Source organism: Adiantum capillus-veneris, chromosome 30 (assembly GCF_014529385.1).
Source record: "Adiantum capillus-veneris isolate H3 chromosome 30, ASM1452938v2, whole genome shotgun sequence".
NCBI lineage: Eukaryota > Viridiplantae > Streptophyta > Polypodiopsida > Polypodiales > Pteridaceae > Adiantum > Adiantum capillus-veneris.
The window spans coordinates 51,095,522-51,116,219 of record NC_140960.1 but is presented as its reverse complement, the minus strand read 5'-3'; the positions used below and the strand labels follow the sequence as shown (position 1 = coordinate 51,116,219).

At 45.8% G+C, this 20,698-nt stretch overlaps 1 protein-coding gene across 2 annotated transcripts in view; it reads left to right on the top strand.

The window, feature by feature from the left end:
* LOC147417938 (uncharacterized) overlaps positions 1-20,698 on the top strand; it is a 123,576-nt gene that overhangs the window by 64,168 nt on the left and 38,710 nt on the right. For both annotated transcript variants that reach the window (XM_086506857.1, XM_086506856.1), the window contains exons 6-7: positions 6,438-6,507; positions 6,718-6,843. In XM_086506857.1, the coding sequence (XP_086362983.1) occupies positions 6,438-6,507; positions 6,718-6,843 (196 nt within the window). The remainder of the gene's footprint in view (positions 1-6,437; positions 6,508-6,717; positions 6,844-20,698) is intronic.

Genomic DNA, 20,698 nt, shown 5'->3' with positions numbered 1-20,698 from the left:
ATAATGCGTCGTGCTCTCTACAGTGTGGGTGCCCCTCAGTGCAATGTGCGTGACAATCTCACTCAACCAAATGAAAACTCTCTCAGACAGAATGAAACACAGAAATAACGGATAACAACACAGAAACAATGGATAACAACAGAGACACAACAGTGGACAAGAACATGTGGACTCGACTAGCTCAAAGAACCATGTACAGACCCTGGCGTGGCAGCACACTCCGCTCCAGCCCAGGACTCACAGGTACAAATGGGGTGTCGAGGCTCAGATGTGCAGGGATGGTGAAGCAGTGCTCTGTGTAAGACTCTCTAGACGACTACGTACAAGCTAATGCCACTGGCCCAGAACGACTACTCATATGTATCACCAATAAGAGCCACCAACGGCTCATAAATGTCAACCATGTGGTGACTCGGCCACGAGGTCCACTAGACCACCGTCGGTAGGTACCTGCCACGTGTCACTCCCAGACTAGAGGGTCCGTCCAGTGTGAACCAGACCAAGTGTAACCAACTGTCCAACTGTCTGTCCTGTGAAGTGACACTGTAGCCCTGCTACAGAGACCAAAGGCTTCTCCATGTCCCCCCACCCATTAGTGCGATCTGTCCTCCCGTGATGATCCAAAGAAGGCCCCCATATCTCAGACATAGTAACAGGGAATGGCCGTTTTTAGGTCTCCGTTCCCCGTTCCCATTCCAAGTTCCCGTTCCGTGTTTCAAACGTGAGTACCCGTAACAGGGAATGGCATTTTGTTCCGCGTTCCCGTTCCGTTTTCCCGTTCCTGGTAACTATGATCTCAGCTCCATAGAGCAATACAGACGCCACTGAGGCTCCTGAAAGTGAACATGTGAACACATCCTCTCCAAATTGCCCAATGCTCCATGGGCTCTGGTCAATCTAGTCTCTGCTGCTCTCCTCAGTGGAAATGTTGGTCCACGAAAAACCACTTCAAGGTAAGTGTAAGCATCTGTGTACTCCACCGTCTCCTGGCCGTATGTGAATGCGGGCACTGACCTCTTGATCCACTGTGGGGTGGTATTAAATACCATGACCTTGGTTTTACCAAGGTTGACAGACAAACCACTTTCGTGGGCAAATCTATGCAGAGCATCCAAGTGATGTTGCATCCCCTCTCGAGAGTCGGAGATCAACACAATATCATCAGTATAGAGCAATAATGGAATCCTTTTCCCTGCCAGCTGTGCACCTCTATCACCATCTCTCTCAATGTAGTCAGCAACCTCATCCACATACATACCAAATAGAGTAGGAGAGAGCGGGCAGCCTTGCTTCACACCAATAGTGGAGTGAACCGGTGCGGACAAGCCCTCTGGGGTGCGTACATGCCCCACTACTGACTTGTACAATGCCATGATCCCCCAAATGAGCTCTGTGGGTACTCCTATCTCCTGTAATCTGCGCATCAATCTAGCGCTGGGTGCTGTGTCAAATGCTTTGCGGAAGTCCACAATGCTACAATAGATCCGTCTCCCATGTGATCTGCCCTCCTCAATGATGGCTCTGAGTGTCAAGATATGGTCAAGAGTAGAAAAGCCTCTCCTGAAACTTGCCTGCCCAGCTGCACGTATCCCTGCCCTTTCTGCCCATCTACTCAGCTGCTGCTCAAGAATGGATGTGTACAATCGTGCTAGTGTGTGTCCAATCATGATAGTGCGATAATTCCCAGGCTCCATCGGGTCTCCTGACTTGAAGATGGGTACAATCGTAGAAAGGCTCCAAGTATCAGGTAAGGCCTCACACATGGCACGATTAAACATAAGTGCTAGAAGCTCTGCTAGTAGATCTCTGGCATGCATGAAATGCTCAGCCACTAAGCCATCATGATCATATGCTCTCCCAGTCCTCATCCTGTCAATGGCCTTCCTCACCATCTCAGCGGTGAAAAAAGCACATGTGTGTGGGCATGGATCGGGGGGGTCGGGGAGGGGCGGCTGTCCAGAAACTATGTACAAAGATGATGCGTACTGGCCCCAAGTCTCTGTAGAGGTAATGGCAGGTGGGGGGGGGGATCGCTCATGAAAGAGCCGCCACGCCTCACGTGAATCCTGACTCAAGAATAGCTGGTAAAGATCCTGCTCTAGTCGAGCCAAAATGCCCTTTTCTTCTGCCGCACTAGGCGTCGGAAGTCAATCTATGATTGCCTGTGAGTGATGTCTCCCAAAAGCACCTCCCTCTGAAGTCTAGCTCTAGTCTCGTGGCATTCCGCATCATACCAGCTGTTCTGGGGCATGCTCCTAGAACGGCGTCTCTGCTTAGGCTGAGTGTGTGGGTATGCCTCTGCTGCTGCATCATGTAAAGTCTGTGTCAGTATAGTAGTAAGCTCCTCCAGAGGTCGTCCTGGCTCCTCAGTGCACAAGCGTCTGTATATCCCATCTATGTATACAGAGTCCGTCTCCCGCGTGAAGGTGTAGCGAGTAGGGGTAGCTGCCCGTGGCCTGTGTGCTACACTGAACTTGAAAGAGATGGTCAACTACATAAGAGCATGATCCACTGTCACCCCAACAGGTCTGGGCCCAACAATGAGATCCTGGATACTAGAGATGAGGCTCGGCTGTGCCATGACATAATCCATTGTGCTGGCTCCGTGTCTGTGTGGAAAGCATATGAAACCTCCCGCAGTAGGAAATTTCTGTAGGCCATTCAAGATGGCCAATCCATGTGCAGTCCCCATGTCTATCAAGTGCCGTCCATATTCAGTATATTCCCCATCTTGCGATCGTCTAGATAGGCCTATCTCCACCACATCCAACTCTCTCAGCATCTCCTCTGAGGTATCATAAAACACTGTCTGATGATGGGCAGTCCTAGCATTGAAGTCCCCTAGAATGATAATGTCACCGTCTCTAGAGAACTCCCATATGTCATCATCCAAGGTAGAAAAGGGGGATTGTCCTTTAGGTGGTGCATATACTGACGTACTCGGGGGAAAGTAGCAAATAGCAATGTAAAGATATCTGCCTGTCTCTGCTTTCAATCTCACCCACATGTACCTAGCTTGCTCATCCCTACGAGCTATATGTATCAATGACTGCAACTCCTCCCTGAATAACACTGCCACTCCTCTCGAGCCCCGCCCTCTGTGCTCCGATTGTGTGTCCTGTCTATAGGCTGTCTCCCATCTGTATCCACTAATGTGAGGCATAGACTACCCAGGGGCCTGATGCGTCTCAGAGTAGAAGATGATGTCTCTCCTGGAAAAACTCTCCTCAAAAGCACCTACATCAAGACGCATAGATCCATTACAATTCCAGGTAGCAACTTTGAGTGCAGTCCCATAGGCCTCACACCGTCATGTGGAGCGTTGCTCCAATATCACCACTCTTCCATCTCGGTAAAAGGCAATCTTGCCTTTTTCCCTTGTTGCTCTAATCTCTGGCATTACCTCCTGCATATGAGCGATCTGTGAGAGGGTAAGGTCATCCCCGAGAAAGATACCCGTTTTTTTAAGAGTTGGCCTTTTTTTCAGAAAGTCTTTCTTTGCTTCCATGGAGGGAAAACGGAGGATGAGTGCCCTTTCTTTCGAGGTTTCCTCATTGCTCCCATTTTTCTTCTTGCTGCCCACTCTCCAAGCTCTTGAGTGCATCGGCCCATGAACCCCCAAGCCATGAGTTCTTTTACCTCTTCGTCTACATTATCTTTGTCTGTAAGACTGCAAATTCTCACATGTAGAGAGCGCACACGTCGTCTTTGCTCCTCTTCTAGGGTCAAGTTGATAATGGTTGGTGTCGACGTTGTTTCCTTGCTTTTCCCTTTCCTGGCCACCTCAATCCATTTCTGGGCTTCATCTGCCTTCTGCTGAGTCTTTGTAATAACGTCCACCAAGGAAGTCGTCATCTCTTTGTGCTGCTCTTCCCCCTCTTTGATGGCTCGCACTTGCTCTTTGATTGAGTTTAGTTCTTCTATTACTGAGGGTTGCAGTTCTCCCTCTTCAAGTGTGTTTCGTGATTGTGCCTCTGCGAGCGCCTTCTTGAGTGACGCAATCTCTTCGTCTTGGGCCGTCACACGATCTCCCATTGCAGTGATCTTGCTTTCTTGGGCAAACACACGATCTTCGAGCATTTTTATTGTGCCTAGCAGGTTGCGGTTGATCTTGTTAATAGTTTCTGTCATTTCTTCTTTGCATTTTTGAACTGCATCCTCTAAAGGATCGGGTTTATCATTCTGCTTCCTCATGCTTGGTCGCCGCCAGAAACGAGGTCTGCAGTTTTTGAGTTTCCTGTAATTCCTTGTAAAATTCCGAATATTGCGCTCTCTGTTTGTTTTCAATTCCCTGCCGGGCTCTTCGGAATGCTCGATTAGGTGTGTGCGTAACGGTGTGTGGGTCGACCTCTGAAGCAACAGCTACAGGCGGGTGGTGCTGCGGTGGAGCAGCGTTGCGGGGGGGGGGGGGGGGGGGGGGGGCAACGAGAGAGAGAAATGAAATGAAAAATGAAAATGAAATGAAATGAGATGAAATGCTATATTAACGTCTTCGAAAGGCCATAGTGACCTATGAGACCGGAAAGTAACAAGGCGGTGGATCCAAAAAAATAAAAATAAAAAATTGACCTCCTACGCGTAGAAGAAGGGGGGGGACATCCTACGTGTAAAAGAAAAGGGGGGGGGGGGGGGGGGGGGGGGGACACCTTACCAATGGCGCGTGGCGGGGTTGCAGGCGGAGCGAGGGGGGGGCGGGGTTGCAGAGGCAGCGCAAGGGGAGGCGGCAGCGCAGGGGAGGGCAGCGAGCAGGGCGAGCAGGAGAGAGAGAGAGAGAGAGAGAGAGAGAGAGAGAGAGAGAGAGAGAGATGAAATGAAATGTATTAAACGTCTTTAAAAGGCCAAAATGACCTATGAGACCAAATTGATACAATCTTGGTGGATCTAATCCAATGTCTGGGTACAAAAATAAAAATGAAGTAAAGTGAGACTAAAAGAATCAGCATCATCATCAATGCCCGAGGATGCCCAGCATCGGGCGTTGTTCGAGAAAGTATTGCATCGGTCACCGCTGAAGACCTTTGTCAATGTCCGCCTCTGTAAATAGTCTATTGGGCGTCTCCCATCTCGTGCTACAATAGTCCTAATCCTTTGATGGAGCCTCCGTCTATGTCGTGGTCGCCCTTGTAGACGTGAACGTCTAGCTCGCCGGAGCTCAATGGCTTTGTCAACTAATATACCTCTGGTATGGGTGGGCTCTGAAGTGTGCTGTGAAGCATGCTCGTCTGGCTGCCGAGTCTCTGCTCTAAAGAAGGCAACGATCTCCCTATGTGAATGTCTCCCACTGCCTGATCTCCTCAAGAGACTCTCCCTGCGTCTGCGCAGCTCTAGAAAAAACAACCCGAGGCATCTCTAATTGTGATATCTCATGACTCTAGCCAATGGTCCAAATCCCTCTTTGAATAGACAATGAAAGCGGCCTTGTATCTCATAGTATACAGGACAATGACAAATGTGATGTAACTCTGTCTCTGGCTCTATATGACACAACTGGAATATCCTGGCCTCTGTTGGTACTCTCCTAAATCTGCCGGTCTCAATCTCTAGCTGATGCGATGATGTGCGTATCTGACCAATAGCACATCGTATCCCATAGGATAGATGAGTGTCCATATAGGCAGGTCTGATCGCATATCCATCCTTTGTTACTTGGAGAAGATGCTCTCTATAGAAAGCTATCTTCGTGCCCAACTCCTGTGTCGGCTGAATCCATGTGCTCCTGAGCGAGACGGTTTGTAAATGCTATCGATTGAAAGTGGTGTCGAATGAGTTTTTGTGCGCTTGTATATAAGTAGTTTATCAATCGATATTTTAATCATTTGATAACATTAAGAATAATTCATTTATTCGAAAATAGTGAGTTAAACGTTTTAAGCTCAATATTCAACCGAATAAATGCAACCCAAGGGCTTGGCTGCTGCCCCAAATAGTGCCTACTTCGTGGGCTTTATTGCAGCAAGGCTCAAGCTCACAATGCCCAACCTCCAATGACATACTACATGATTGATATAGATCACCTTAGGTTTCCATCGTTGGTCAATTTATTGATAATGCTCATGATTTGAACCACGATTTCTAATGAGAAAACTTCTCATTAGATAACCAACGTGAAGTGTTTTCAGACTACAGATAACCAACTTGAAGGCTTTTAACAAAGCATATAAAATCTTGTCTACTTTAGGCTGAAAATGCAGTTTCTAAAAAATCTATCACCTATGTCTGAGAAAGAGGGAGCATACTCGATGATGCTATTTTTTGTCAATTGTCCAGCTTTTGCCCCTTCATACCTTCACTAATCTTAACAGATTATCTGTGGTGTAACTATCTGTGAAATTTTGCTCCTCTTTGATGGTATTCAATGTAGCAATTTGTTGAACTGAAAAGGCATCAGTCGAATTTTTCATTTATGCAATGCTCTCACCCATCTTTTTCTCATGTAGGATGGTCAATTGCACGCGTTTCCATCCGCATGGGTCATGCATTGGAAGCAGCAGCGGTCAAGCTATTCAGGTGCATACTCATCTAGACTCCTTGTTTTTAGGTATCTGGTAAGTGATTTGCTAAAGCATACATGTAAAAGTTTTACAAAATGTATATTGTCTAGAGCTGTGAATCCAATTCTGATTTTACAGTCCTTGATGCATATTCAGATTTGGAATAAGGCATCTATAATATGTTAGCTGATGTGCTCTTTTTGTATGAATACTTGTAAGATCTCAGATATGGGATATTCGAAGCAAAATGCTGATTCAACACTATGCTGGAAATACAGGCACAGTGAGATCATTTTCTTTTCACCCATCTGGGAATTTCCTTCTCTCAACGTGTGACGATGCAACTCTTAAGGTACGACACTGTAAATTTTTTTGAAGGAATACTCGATTTAGAGAAAATGGTTTTTGACCTTGTACACATGTTTTCAAGAAAACAAACTTGCACTCCCATTGTTTCAAATATTGAGCTTCTGTTAAACCTTGGTAGAGTAAAATGTGGAAGTCATAAAATGTTAAGAAGATCATAACACTTTCTAGTACAAGAGAAAGGTTGGCTTGCTGATGCTACAAACAACGTCTGAGAAAAAGAAAAAGGGCGTCTTGGTGGAAGAGGATTCTTCTTAGTGCTTGGCATTCTCAACTTCCTTTTCAAGGAAAAGTGTTTCTTTGGCTTTCACACAGTAAATTATAGCACATCATCTAAAGACTAAATTGTCCAAACAGCCAGTGCTGTGCCCATGAAAAGAATATTCATGAGTTGGCTTTGCAAAATGTCAACACTCTTTATATGCAACAAAAGGTGTAGATTTTTTTCTTTGGGCCTAGACATGGAGGATAATTTTTGTATAATCATGAAATTTAAATTCTGTTATTTCGAGAATTTTGACAGTTTTGTAGAATGTAGCTCATCATATTAAGAGCTTTGAGTCACAAATATTTTTCTTTTACGTGATATCTATGGGGCATAGGAAGCGGAATAAAATATGGTACACAGGTAGCCAAGTTCTTAAGTAAATACTTCGCATGCAAAATTTTCTAGAAGTTCTAAAGTTTGACAGAAACTGCATACAGTTCATTACATAGCTTTTGCAGGAAAGTTTTGGACCTTGAAGTAAAACAGTGCTTAAGCAGGGTTCTTAAAGAACCACCAGACCCCCTGCTTAATCAGGGCATCTGTTTCACTATGAGCACAAGGGTGGACACCCATTGTTGGTTTGCTTAGTCCTTGCCATTTGGCAACAAGTGCTGCTCTTAAAATGGCAATGCACACTACTAGTAGAAACCTACTAGGCTTTCTCATCTATACACAAAAATGGCTGGATATAGGTATTCCATGGCACACTTGTGCCACAAACAGGTTTACCATACGATCTGCCTTGATGGTCTTCTTACTTTTACAAAGTGAACCTGCTTACTGAACCTGTCTACAATGGTCTAGATGCCATCATGTCCACCATGGTCCTCGGAAGATCAACTTTAAGCAATACTACCCCATGGTCTTTTTGGAATAGGTAATAGATGTAGGAGTCCTGACTCTCTATGCCTGTCATACTTGGCCTCCTGACACACCATACAAGTCCCGATGTGAGTATCCACATCAGTCTTCAACTGGGACCAATATAAGTAGGATTCCACAGCCTTGAGGGTCGTCTCAATGTCTGTGTCCTCCATATGGATGGTGATGACAACCAGTGAGCACCTTCTGCCTCATAAGACACATAGCTAGGCATGTCGCATCAAAAAGCCATCCTTGAGTAGTGACTCCCCATTGTCAAGACTCAAGACTCCCAAAGATTATTTACAAAGTCTGGATTTCCAGAACTGTCTCAGTTGATCTAATTTATGATGATAGATAGTATAAACAGCTGCACAATGAACCTGAAAAGGCTTCTACAAATCGGAAAGAAAACAACTGGTTGACCTTCTCTTTCAAATGCCCAAGGAATTTATCTCTCTTTGCCCCCAATTGAAAGGAACACCTTTCCTAGTCAACGCATGTGAAGGAGCTGGAGTCTGATGAAATGGCTAAATATGAGCACTAGCCCAAAAAGCTTCTCACATTCTGTACATTCCTGAGAGGTGGCCAGTCCATGAATGGATGCCACCACCTTGACTGGGTCCATGCATACCCCTCCTTGAAAGTTTGCGTCCCAAAAATGTATCTTCTTCATGAAGAATTGACTTTTCTTCATCAGAAACCTGTGCGGCTCTAAAGTTTTGAATATTTGAGCTAAATGTTCCCTGTGCTCAGCCTCTAATTTGGAGAATACTATCATATTGTCAAGGAAATTTGCTTTAAATTTTGTGTGCCCTTTTGCTTATGCTTTTGTCTCCAGACATGCTGTTTGTGGTGCAAGAGATACCAACCTCCTTTGGGTATAAAGCTTGGGTCACGAGGTAGTCGCAATACTTCCCAGCCAGTATCATTAATCCAACTGTTCCATTTAAGCATAGGTACCACAATGATCCCCCTTCTGAAAAGGAAAGAGTCCAAGATCACCATCCAGGAGTAAACAAGGGTAAACAAGGGGATATGTAGAAAAACGGGAAAAGAAGACAAGCTCCTGCAAGATCCACAGCACGTCACCACCTCTGGCCAAAAGCGACTCCACCCGACACCAAGAGGCCAGATATGCCTAGATATGGGACCCATCACCTTCCCAAGAGAACAGGTACCAGGGTATAGACCACATCCAACCATCTCTGGCAACACCCCCACTTGAGAAGGCCATGCAATCACAATGCAAGTTAGAACCACCATGTCTCTATCTGTGTACAACAACATTGACCCTCCATTGTCTATCTCCAACATATCAAGTTGATACTAGGCACGAGAGAATGTCCCCTGTAGATAGGTGCAAACCAGGATCCAAGACTACAAACAACCCCTGTCGAAAGGGACCTCCAATCTCCTTAGCAAGGGCAGGTACTGAAATCGGTCCAAAATCAGCCCCCTCTGCCGCACAAAAGTCTCCAACCGGCTGGCTGAATTTTACAAAGGTACCTGGCATGAACCGTCGCACTTGAATCACCTTGAATGTTCAAAATGCAGCCCAAGATCTGATCCAACTCCTCGATGAAAATCAGCAGCACTCTTGAGTACTTGGTCAAAAACAGGCTGAAAAACAAAGGTACACAAGGGTTCTTCGCAACAAAAACACTGCAGAAACAGATCAGCCCCCTCTTGAAGCAAAAATGCGGGTCCTCTCCACAAGGATAATGCTGCCGGATCTGGCCCTCCCGCTGGCTAAACAACACAGCCTCCAACAGCCACTCTGCATGCTCCTAATCCACTTGGCGTCGTCAAGCTTAGGTACTGATACCATACCAAATTGCAGCAGAAGGCGTGGTAACAAGAGAACATGTGGGAGAGAGAGAGGAGAAGAGGAGAGAAATACACGAGAGAGAGAGAGAGTGTCACAAACGGGAGCTCATAACAATATAAAATATACTCAGATAAATAGAATTTATCACTTAATACTGAAGCCAGAGGATATATAAAGAAAAATAGAGAGAGAGCGAGAGAGATAGAGAGTGAGAAGATCGACACAGTACTGGGACTAGAAGATGGGCTGGTCCCCCTCTGTAATAGTCTCTTTATTACTGAGGAGAAGTCTATACAAGCACTTGAACCAAACGTATTACCATGTTCGTTCTAGAATAAGACTTGATGGTTCCTGAAAGCCTTGGCTTCCTATTCCTAGGGCAAAAACCTATTCCAAGGAATTTCCGTTCCTTATTCCAAATCCTCGAGAACCAAGGTTCTCGCCTCTAGATCTCACCTTCCAGATTCAGGGCATGGCATCCTGCAACTCTTTTCCGACTCTGTTCCCAAAGAGTCCTCTTCATGCAGAACAACTCTGCTTTCCCGGACACGGAGTCCTTACTTGGGAATTTCCACTTCCGGATCACAACTCGAGAGACTACCTCTCTCCGATCTGTGGATCTACTTCCCAAACTTGGGTACGAAACCTTGGGCTGATCTGGCTATAATTTTTCAGAGTGCTTTCTCCTGCAGAGGCTCATGCCTTCCTTTGCTCCTACTCCCTCGTGAAGAGGAAGTACACCTGCAAACACACAAACATGGGACAACAGTTCGTACGGCGAATCCACAATTGATACCTCTCGCTCTTTGTGCGGGAAAAGCGACCTCCATGCTTCGCGATCTCTTGCGTCTTCTCGCGGCAGAGTCTCCTCTTGCTGGCGCTTGCAACTCCTCTGAGAGACGGCGTGTGATGCTTTTATAGCTCCTTGGCCACGATAGGAATAGCTGAGCGTTGGCTGTCCGCGTAGAGATCGCTGGCGTTTTTTTTTAAAAACTTTCGGCCAGAAAGAGGGAGAGAGAAAGCGCTGGCTGATCTGTTACCTTATTTATCAAAGGCTGCCCACTTATTAAGTGGGCGGCTGATCACCTTATTAAAAATGGTTTGAACTTGCCCAAAAACTTAATAAAACCTTATAAGTTGAAAAACAATCTTTTCACAACACTTCCCAGGCGTCCTTGGATGCAACCACATGCACAAATGCAATGCAGATATAGGTTCCTTGTGCACAATTCTAACACGTTCGGAATTTCCTCTTGATTATGGATGTTCCCTTTCTGATGCACGTGTCACCCACCTTGTGACGCATCAGGAATACTCATCACCTAGTCCTTTCCTACCGAACTTACGGTACAATCTCCTTCGCGATGCTCTATGTCACCCATCCTATGACGCATCAAAGATGTCTGGGTCGGATACTTCTTTCTGATGCTCCCTGTCACCTATCGGATGTGATGTATCAGAAGTACCAGTTCCTGATGGCCTTATAGATATTCCCTTTCATAGTGCTCCCGTCATCACTCTGAATGACGCACTAGAAATATCTGTACTCGGATGTCTCCAGTGAGAAAAACCCTCTCACGTAAAATTCCAATAGTTCATTTAGAAAATTTTTCCCCCTTGTGTTCCAAGTGAGAAAACCTTCTCACTTATAAATCCAATAATTCATTTAGAATTATTTTTCTGTCAGATAAAGCCAATTTAGCGACATCCCTCTCACTTATAAACAGTTGTCCTCAACTGTAGAGGTCCTACTGAACTGCCGGGGAGAAACCTGAAAAATTCAAAATCTTGCTCAATGGTGAGTTGAGCCGATTCTTTCTCAAAAGAGAACTTAAAATTTAAATTAAACAAAAACTCAATAATTTCAATACTTACCTTACCGATTCATGCCCTTCCTCTAGCACCTTGAGGATGTCCTTCACCAATCATCAAACTTACGAGCCATGTAAGAACTCGTCATTCGTGTCCTTCCAAATGATCGGAAGTTTCCTTATCCGAGGATCTGTAAACTCAATTCCGCCTTCTCAATCTCGAGAAGAATAATCCTCCTAGAAATCAATCTAGGTATCTGCTCTTGCGCATAATTCTGCATTATTAGTCATGAGGGTATTAAACCTCTTGTATTCCTTTCACATAGGGAATGCCCAAATCATAGAGCATTAATCTCGATGTCTTTCTTTCACAAATAGAGTCTGCGATCACATAAAGAAGGTTCTTGTTCCGGGCCGTCGCTCAACATAGGCAGACAGTTCCAATCCAAAGATTCCTTGTGCACGACGGCACTTCTTTCCAATCTTTTCCTCCTGTGAGTTAATACCACCAGCAATGTTTTCCCGACGCCCATTAGCGTCTCTTCCTTGCAAAAGCATTAAAAATGATTCACCTTGCCCACATATCCGTCGAGGAGGGATAACAAAAATTTGATGTTTCTATGTTCAATGATTTTCGTCCCACTGCGGGGATTAGATTCTATGTACACTGAGGTGTACACTTTCAGCTTTTATTGCTAACTCCACTATCCGCTGCAAGGTATCTTGCGGATGTGTCTACATGCGAGCAGAAGTCCTTCGTTGAATTTCTTCATCTTTCCTTCCTCAAAGAGGGTCAAGAGTGGAGCTACCTTGGCAAGAGTGAACTACTACTTGCTTTGAGTCGCTGGTGTTCCTATTGGGCAAACCGATCCCAATCTTTTTGGATGCTTTCCTCAAAGCGTAGAGGAAAAAAATTTGTCGGAAAATTCAGCCTTGAATTGAATCAAAGTCTTGTTGTAAGTTCCTTGCAGAGCTTTGGTATACCACTAAGTACTTGCAATCCCCTTGAGGAGTTTGGTCACATGCCTCACCTTCGACGCTTCTGAGAAATTGCCGTTTGCAAAGGCAACTTCAAACTGTTGAGTGAAATTGGTAACTTTTAGGACATCTTCCTTTCCGTCAAAAGTATCAAACTTCATTGGAGTGTTCCTAGGTCTAGAGACCTTCTTCATATCCTTCCTAAAATGACGGGATTTCTTGGCTATGGTTATGGATTAATGTTCATGGATATTTTCTAGACTGTGAAGGATCTTGAGCATTCCGCTCCTTGGACTCTCTAGGTTCTTGAGCATCATGCTCTTGTCGCCTTCTTAGAAAATCCCAAGTCTTGTGTCGACTTCTTGCAGAGAGAAAAAATTTTCCAACTCTGCAAGCTTAGGGTTCTACCTGCTTGCTTCTCTCTTGGCTTGTCATTGCTTCCTCCCGTATCTTCCCAGAGTCGCCCTCCTTTACAGAGAAAGAGAGGAGAACATGCTCTGATACCACTGTCACAAACGGGAGCGCATAACAATATAAAATACATTCGGATAAATAGGATTTATCACTTATTACTGAAGCGAGAGGATATAGAGAGAAATAAATAGAGAGAGAGAGAGAGAGAGTGAGAAGATCCACACAGTACTGGGACTAGAAGATGGGTTGGTCTGCCCCCCCGTAATAGTATCTTTATTACTGAGGAGAAGTCTGTACAAGCACTTGAACCAAACGTATTACCACGTTCGTTCTAGAATAAGACTTGATGGTTCCAGGATGCGTCGGCTTTCTATTCTAAATCCTCGAGAACCAAGGTTCTCGCCTCTGGATCTCACCTTCCAGACTCAGGACATGGCATCCTCCAACTCTTTTCCGACTCTGTTCCCAAAGAGTTCTCTTCTTGCATAACAACTCTACTTTCCCGGACACGGAGTCCTTACTTGGGAATCCCTACTTCCGGATCACAACTCGAGAGACTACCTCTCTCCGATCCGTGGATCTACTTCCCAAACTTGGGTACGAAACCCTTGGGCTGATCTGGCTCTAGTTCCTCAGAGCGCTTTCTCCTACAGAGGCTCATGCCTTCCTCTGCTCCTACCCCCTCGTGAAGAGGAAGTACACCTGCAAACACACATAAACATGGGACAACAATTCGTATGGCGAATTCACAATTGATACCTCTCGCTCTTTGTGCGGGAAAAGCGACCTCCGTGCTTCGTAGTCTCGCGATCTCTTGCGTCTTCTCGCGGCAGAGTCTCCTCTTGCTGGCGCTTGCAACTCCTCTGAGAGAGGGTGTGTGATGCTTTTATAGCTCCTTGGCCACGACAGGAGTAGCTGAGCGTCGGCTGCCCACGTAGAGATCGCTGGCGTTTTTTTGTAAACTTTTGACCAGAAAGAGGGAGAGAGAAAGCGCTTGCTGATCTGTTGCCTTATTTATCAAAAGCTGCCCACTTATTAAGTGGGCGGCTGATCAGCTTATTAAAAATGGGTTGAACCTGCCCAAAAAATTAATAAAACCTTATAAGTTGAAAAACAATGCTTACACAGCACTTCCCAGGCGTCCCTGGATGGAACCACATGCACAGATGCGATGCAGGCATAAACTTCCTCGCGGGAAAGCATCTGCTTTCCCGAAAAGCAACGTGCTTTCTCAAAAAGTAACTGTATTCCCTCAAAGTTTCCATTGAACCCATCTTCATTCAAGTGCTTGCCCATTCCTTGTGCACAATTTTAACACAGTTCGGAATTCCTCCTGACTATGGATATTCCCTTTCCAATGCACCCGTCACCCAGCTTGTGACGCATCAGGAATACCCATCACCCAGTCCTTTCCTCCCGAACTTACACTACAATCTCCTTCGCGATGCTCTATGTCACCCATTCTATGACGCATCGGAGATGTCCGTCCCGGATGGTTGGATACTTCTGCACGATGCTCCCTTTCACCGAACCGATGTGACGTATCAGAAGTACCCGTTCTTGGTGGCCTTATAGATATTTCCTTTCACAGTGCTCTCGTCATCACTCTGAATGACACACTAGAAATATTTGTACTTGGATATTTCCAGTGAGAAAAACCCTCACTTAAAATTCCAATTATTCATTTAGAATTATTTTTTTCCTTGTGTTCCAAGCAAGAAAACCCTCTTACTTATTAATCCAATAAATCATTTAGAATTATTTTTCTGCTAGATAAAGCCAATTTAGCGAGAGAGAGAGAGAGAGAGAGAGAGAGAGAGAGAGAGAGAGAGAGAGAGAGAGAGAGAGAGAGAGAGAGAGAGAGAGAGAGAGAGAGAGAGAGAGAATTTTAACGTTGTAGGAAACTATCCCAAGAGACCTTAAAGATCTATCTGACGAGGAGAGTTGAACTCAAGACTTGTTATTTAAGAGGGAATTGGCATAACCAATCTACCACACTTGGAAGATGGAAAGGTTATACCATTTTCCTCTTCTTATTAGCACACACATCCCACACCCCACATCCGAGAAGAGAATTTTAACGTCGTAGGAAACTTTTCCAAGAGACCTTAAAGATCTATCCGACGAGGAGAGTTGAACTCAAGACCTGTTATTCAAGAGGGAAATGGCATAACCAATCTACCACACTTGGGTGATAGAAAGGCTATACCATTTTCCTCTTCTTATTAACGCACACACACACCCGAGAAGAAGAGAATTTTAACGTCGTAGGAAGCTATCTCAAGAGACCTTAAAGATCTAGAGAGAGAAATGAAATGAAATGAAATGTAACATTAACGTCTTCTAAATGCCAAAATGACCTATGAGACCAAAAGGTTACATGTGGTGAATCTAATACCCGTTCTGGGTACAAAAAGTACAAAGAACTGAAAAGAAAATAGTGGGTAGGGGTGGAGTGAAAGCTGATACAAAGGGGGATACAAAGGGTGAGCTGATATAATGGAGCTCTCTGACAGTAGAGGCATCATATACATATACATCAATATCCAAAAGGCTGTAGAGGCTCAATGCCCTCCCAGGTAAGCACTATGTGGGGACGGCTCCTATGTCGCGCCAGTATGGTATGGATCCTTTGTCGCAATCTGCGTCGATGTTGAGAGGCCCTCCTCATCCGTGGGCGACGGGACCTCCCCAACTCTATTGCCTGATCAAGCACTATGCCTTTGGTGCTGCTATGTTGTGGGGGCTGCTCGAACTCCTCTGTGTGTGACTAAAAGAAATCTGTAATTTGCCGCTGTTGCTGGATCTCTCTCATTGTGCCCTTCTTCAAGAGGTCCTCTCTATGTCTGCGAATCTCCAGTAAGTATAATCCGAGGCATCTCTTATCCTGGTATCTCATGACTCTAGAAAGTGGTCCAAAACCCTCTCTGAATAGAGAGTGAAAGCGGCCTCGTATCTCATAGTATATTGGGTAGTGACATATGTAATGTAGCTCTGTCTCGGGCTCTATCTGGCACACCTGACAAATCCTGCACTCAACGGGTACTACTCTAAATCTGCCTGTCTTGATCTCTAGCTGTGTGTGTGTGTGTGTGTGTGAGAGAGAGAGAGAGAGAGAGAGAGAGAGAGAGATGAAATGAAATGTTATATTAACGTCTTCAAAAGGCCAAAATGACCTATGAGACCAAAAAAGTTACAATGCTGATACAATGTCTGAGTACCAAAAATAAAAAGAAAAGGTATTGCAATGGAACCGTGTGAGATCTCGGGGGGGGGGGGGGGGGGGGGGGGGGGGAGTAGCGAATGAGGGCTAATATAGCACACTGTGGGTATGTGTGTGGTACAAGATGAGCAATGTGTACAATCCTCAAAAGAGCTAAATCACAAGAGATCCATCATCGGTCGTTGGCGGATCTCTCAATCTCCTCCATGGTTAGTAGTTTGACCGGGTGGCGTGGATGTTGAGCCAAAGTGGCCCGAATCCTCTGATGGAGCCTCCGGCGATGTTGTGTAGTCCTTCGCAGTCGTGGGTGTCTGGATTTCCCTAGCTCAGTCGCTCGATCAATCAGCACGCCTTTCTATAAGTAGAATCTGAGCTTTGTTGCGGTAGCTGCTCCTCCGGCTACCGAGTGCCCGCTCTAAAGAAATCTCTGATCCGTCTCTAAGGTTGGCTAGCCTCTCTTCTCATCATGCTCTCTTAGTCCCAGATATCTCTTGTTCTCATACCCCATGCCTCTAGAGAGTGGTCCAAAGCCCTTTCTGAACAGGCAATGAAAGCGGCCTCGTATCTCATAATAAACTGGGTAGTGACATGTGTAGTGCAACTCTGTCTCCGGCTCCATGTGACATAGGGGACATGTCCTGGCCTCTGCTGGTACTCCGCTGTGATGGGTGTAAGGTCTTCTGCAAACCAAATTTTCGTGTCCTTGAGAAGCCTCGATTGCTCAAGGAGCTTGATTTGGTCCGCCTTGGTCTTGAAAGAAAGGATTGCATGAGTGGTGCAATGCATGTGGGTAAGAGAGGTAATTGCTGCTAGATCCCATTGTATCATGTGGGTTGTTGCTTGGATGCGAGCAAGGAACTCAAGGAACTTGAGGTCCCCCTCCCCTTTTCAATCGCTTGGAAGCCCACCAATGAGAACATTGAGAGAGAGAGAGAGAGAGAGAGAGAGAGAGAGAGAGAGAGAGAGAGAGAGAGAGAGAGAGAGAGAGAGATGATGAAATGAAATGAAGTGAAATGTTATATTATTGTCTTCAAAAGGCCAAAATGACCTATGAGACCAAAAAAATTACAACGCTGATACAATGTCTGAGTACCAAAAATAAAAAGAAAAGGTATTGCAATGGAACTGTGTGAGATCTTGGGAAGGGGGGGGGGGGGGGGGGTGGGGGTGGGGGTGTGAAAGTAGCGGATGAGGGCTAATATAACACACTGTGGGTATGTGTGTGGTACAAGATGAGCAGAGTGTACAATCCTCAAAAGAGCCAAATCACAAGAGATCCATCATCCGTCACTGGCGGATCTCTCAATCTCCTCCATGGTTAGTAGTTTGACTGGCTGGCGTGCATGTCGAGCCAAAGTTGCCCGAATCCTTTGATGGAGCCTCCGGTGATGCTGTGTAGTCCTCCATAGTTGTGGGCGTCTGGATCTCTTTAGCTCAATCGCTCGATCGATCAGCACGCCTCTAGTATAAGGAGAATGTGAGCTCTGTTGTGGTAGCTGCTCCTCTGACTGCTCAGCGCCCGCTCTAAAGAAGTCTGTGATCTGTCTCTAAGATTGGCTAGCCTCTCTTCTCATCATGCTCTCTGAGTCCCAGACATCTCTGGTCCTTATACCCCGTGACTCTAGAGAGTGGTCCAAAGCCCTCTTTGAACAGGCAGTGAAAGCGGCCTCGTATCTCATAGTAAACTGGGCAGTGACATGTGTAGTGCAACTCTGTCTCCGGCTCAATGTGACATAGGAGACATGTCCTGGCCTTTGCTGGTACTCCGTTGTGACGGGTGTAAGGTCTTCTGCAAACCAAATTTTTGTGTCCTTGAGAAGCTTGGATTGCTCAAGGAGCTTGATTTGGTCCGCCTTGGTCTTGAAAGGAAGGATTGCATGAGTGGTGCGATGCTTGTGGGTAAGAGAGGTAATTGCTGCTACATCCGATTGTATCATAGGGTCATTGCTTGGATGCGAGCAAGGGATCGAGGAACTTGAGGTCCCCCTCCCCTTTCCAATCGCTTAGAAGCCCACCAATGCGAACATTGATTGAGAGAGAGAGAGAGAGAGAGAGAGAGAGAGAGAGAGAGAGAGAGAGAGAGAGAGAGAGAGAAAAGAATGAAATGATATATTAACGTCTACAAAAGGCCAAAATGACCTATGAGACCAAATTGATTACAATGGTGAGTCTATTACCAAGTCTGGGTACAAACAAAGAAAACTACAAACTAGAAGCTGAGATAGGAGTGCTATCGACTCCTATGGGTGGCTGGTAAGCTGAGCAACGGTATAATGCCACAAAGGCACAAAGTGGGGATAAGTGTCACCATGATACAATATAGCAGTAACATGAAGCTTATCCTCATCGACACTCTGGGTGTCGTGCTAGAATCCCGTGGATCCTCTGCCGCAATCTCCGTCGGTGTTGCGTGGCTCCCCTCCTCAGTCGTGGTCGTCTCGATCTTCCCAACTCTAAAGCTCGGTCAGTGAGAGTACCCCTGGTGTGTGCATGGGTGGGAACCGAGCTCTGTCGTGGTGGTGGCCCCTCTGTCTCTGTGGTACTCGGACTGAAGAAATCTGAGATGCGTCTCTGGGAGACTCTTTGTCTATGCCCTCTCAATAGAGTCTCTATGTCTTTGTATCTCAAGTAGAAATAATCTGAGGCATCTCTGATCCTGATATCTCATGACTCTATTAACGAGTCAAAATCATCTCTGAATAAACAGTGAAAGCGTCCCCGAATCTCATAGTAGACTGTGCAGTGACATATGAAGTGAAACTGTCTCCGGCTCTGCATGGCATAACTGACATATCATCGTGTCTGCTGGTATGCCTCTGAATCTACCTGTCTCAATCCCAAGCTGGTGTGAAGATGTGTGTATCTGGCCTATGGCACATCGTAACCCATGAGATAGATGTGTGTCCATGTAGCTGGGCCTTGTGACAAAACCGTCTGTCGTGAGTTGGAGAAGATGCTCTCTATAGAAAGCCCTCTTCGTACCCAACTCCCGTGATGGCTCTATCCATGTCCTCTTGGTATCAAGTTGGATAAGATCCTGCCAAATGAGTCTAGTAATCTCCATCCGTGTAAGAGCCAAAGATGGTGCATCAAGAGAATATTGGAAAGGGGGCAGCCTGTCCATGCTAAAACCATGCCTCTGAAACCTCATCTGTGCATACCAACATGATGTATCTCCTTGTAATGCCAGCTGTCTGGATGACGAGAGAGAGAGAGAGAGAGAGAGAGAGAGAGAGAGAGAGAGAGAGAGAGAGAGAGAGAGAGAGAGAGAGAGAGAGAGAGAGAATGAATGAAATGAAATGTTATATTAACGTCTTCAAAAGGCCAAAATGACATATGAGACCAGAGCGTTACAATGTGGTGAATTTGATATAAAGTCAGAGTAACAAAATGAAATGATAAATTGATAAAATAAAAGTACTATGGGATCCTAAACTGGTAGGCGTGAGCTAAGCAGCTAGCTGGGGATAGCTAAATCACAAGTCACAAGAGATACAACATCGATCGCTAGCGGATCTCATCAATCTCCTCCATGGACAACAGTCTGACCGGGCATCGTTCCTGTCGGGCCAGAGTGGTCCGAATCCTCTGATGTAGCCTCCGTCGATGCTGTGTAGTCCTCCGCAGTCGTGGGCGTCTCGATCTCCCTAGCTCAGTTGCTCGATCGATCAGTGTATCTCTGGTGTGAGGCGACAAGATCCGCTGTGGTAGTAGCTCCTCTGGGTGTCCAATGTCTGCTCTAAAGAAGTCTGTGATGTGTCTCTGAGATTGGTAGCCTCTCCTCTCATCAGGCTCTCTGTGTGGCTGCGCAGCTCGAGCAGAAACAAACCTAGGCATCTCTGATCCTCGTACCTCATGACTCTGGAGAGTGGTCCAAAGCCCTCTCTGAACAAGCAGTGGAAGCGGCCTCGTATCTCGTAGTAGACGGGGCAGTGGCATGTGTAGTGTTACTTTGTCTTAGGCTCCATGTCACATAGGGTGCATGTCCTGGCCTTTGCTGGCACTCCGTTGTATCTCCCAGTCTCAATCCGCAGCTGGTGTGAAGATGTGCGTATTTGGCCAATAGCACACCGTATCTGTAGCGCGGATAATGTGTCGTGCTCTCTACAGTGGGTGGTCCTCAGTGCAATGTGCGTGACAATCTCACTCAAACAGACTGAATAGAAAAGAAACAATAGACATCAACTGAGCTCACAAAGACACAACAGCAGCCCAGAACATATGACTCAACTATCTCAAAGACTGATACAACTCTGGCGTGGCAGCACACTCAGCTCCAGCCCAGGACTCACAGGTACAATGGGGGTGTCGAGGCTCAGATGTGTAGGGATGGTGAAGACGTGCTCTGTGTATAGACTCACTGCTCTCAACGACGATGGTGGACCAAAGGTGAAGAAGATTATAACGATCACCAACCGCTACTACTCATATGTACCACCATGAAGAGCCACCAAT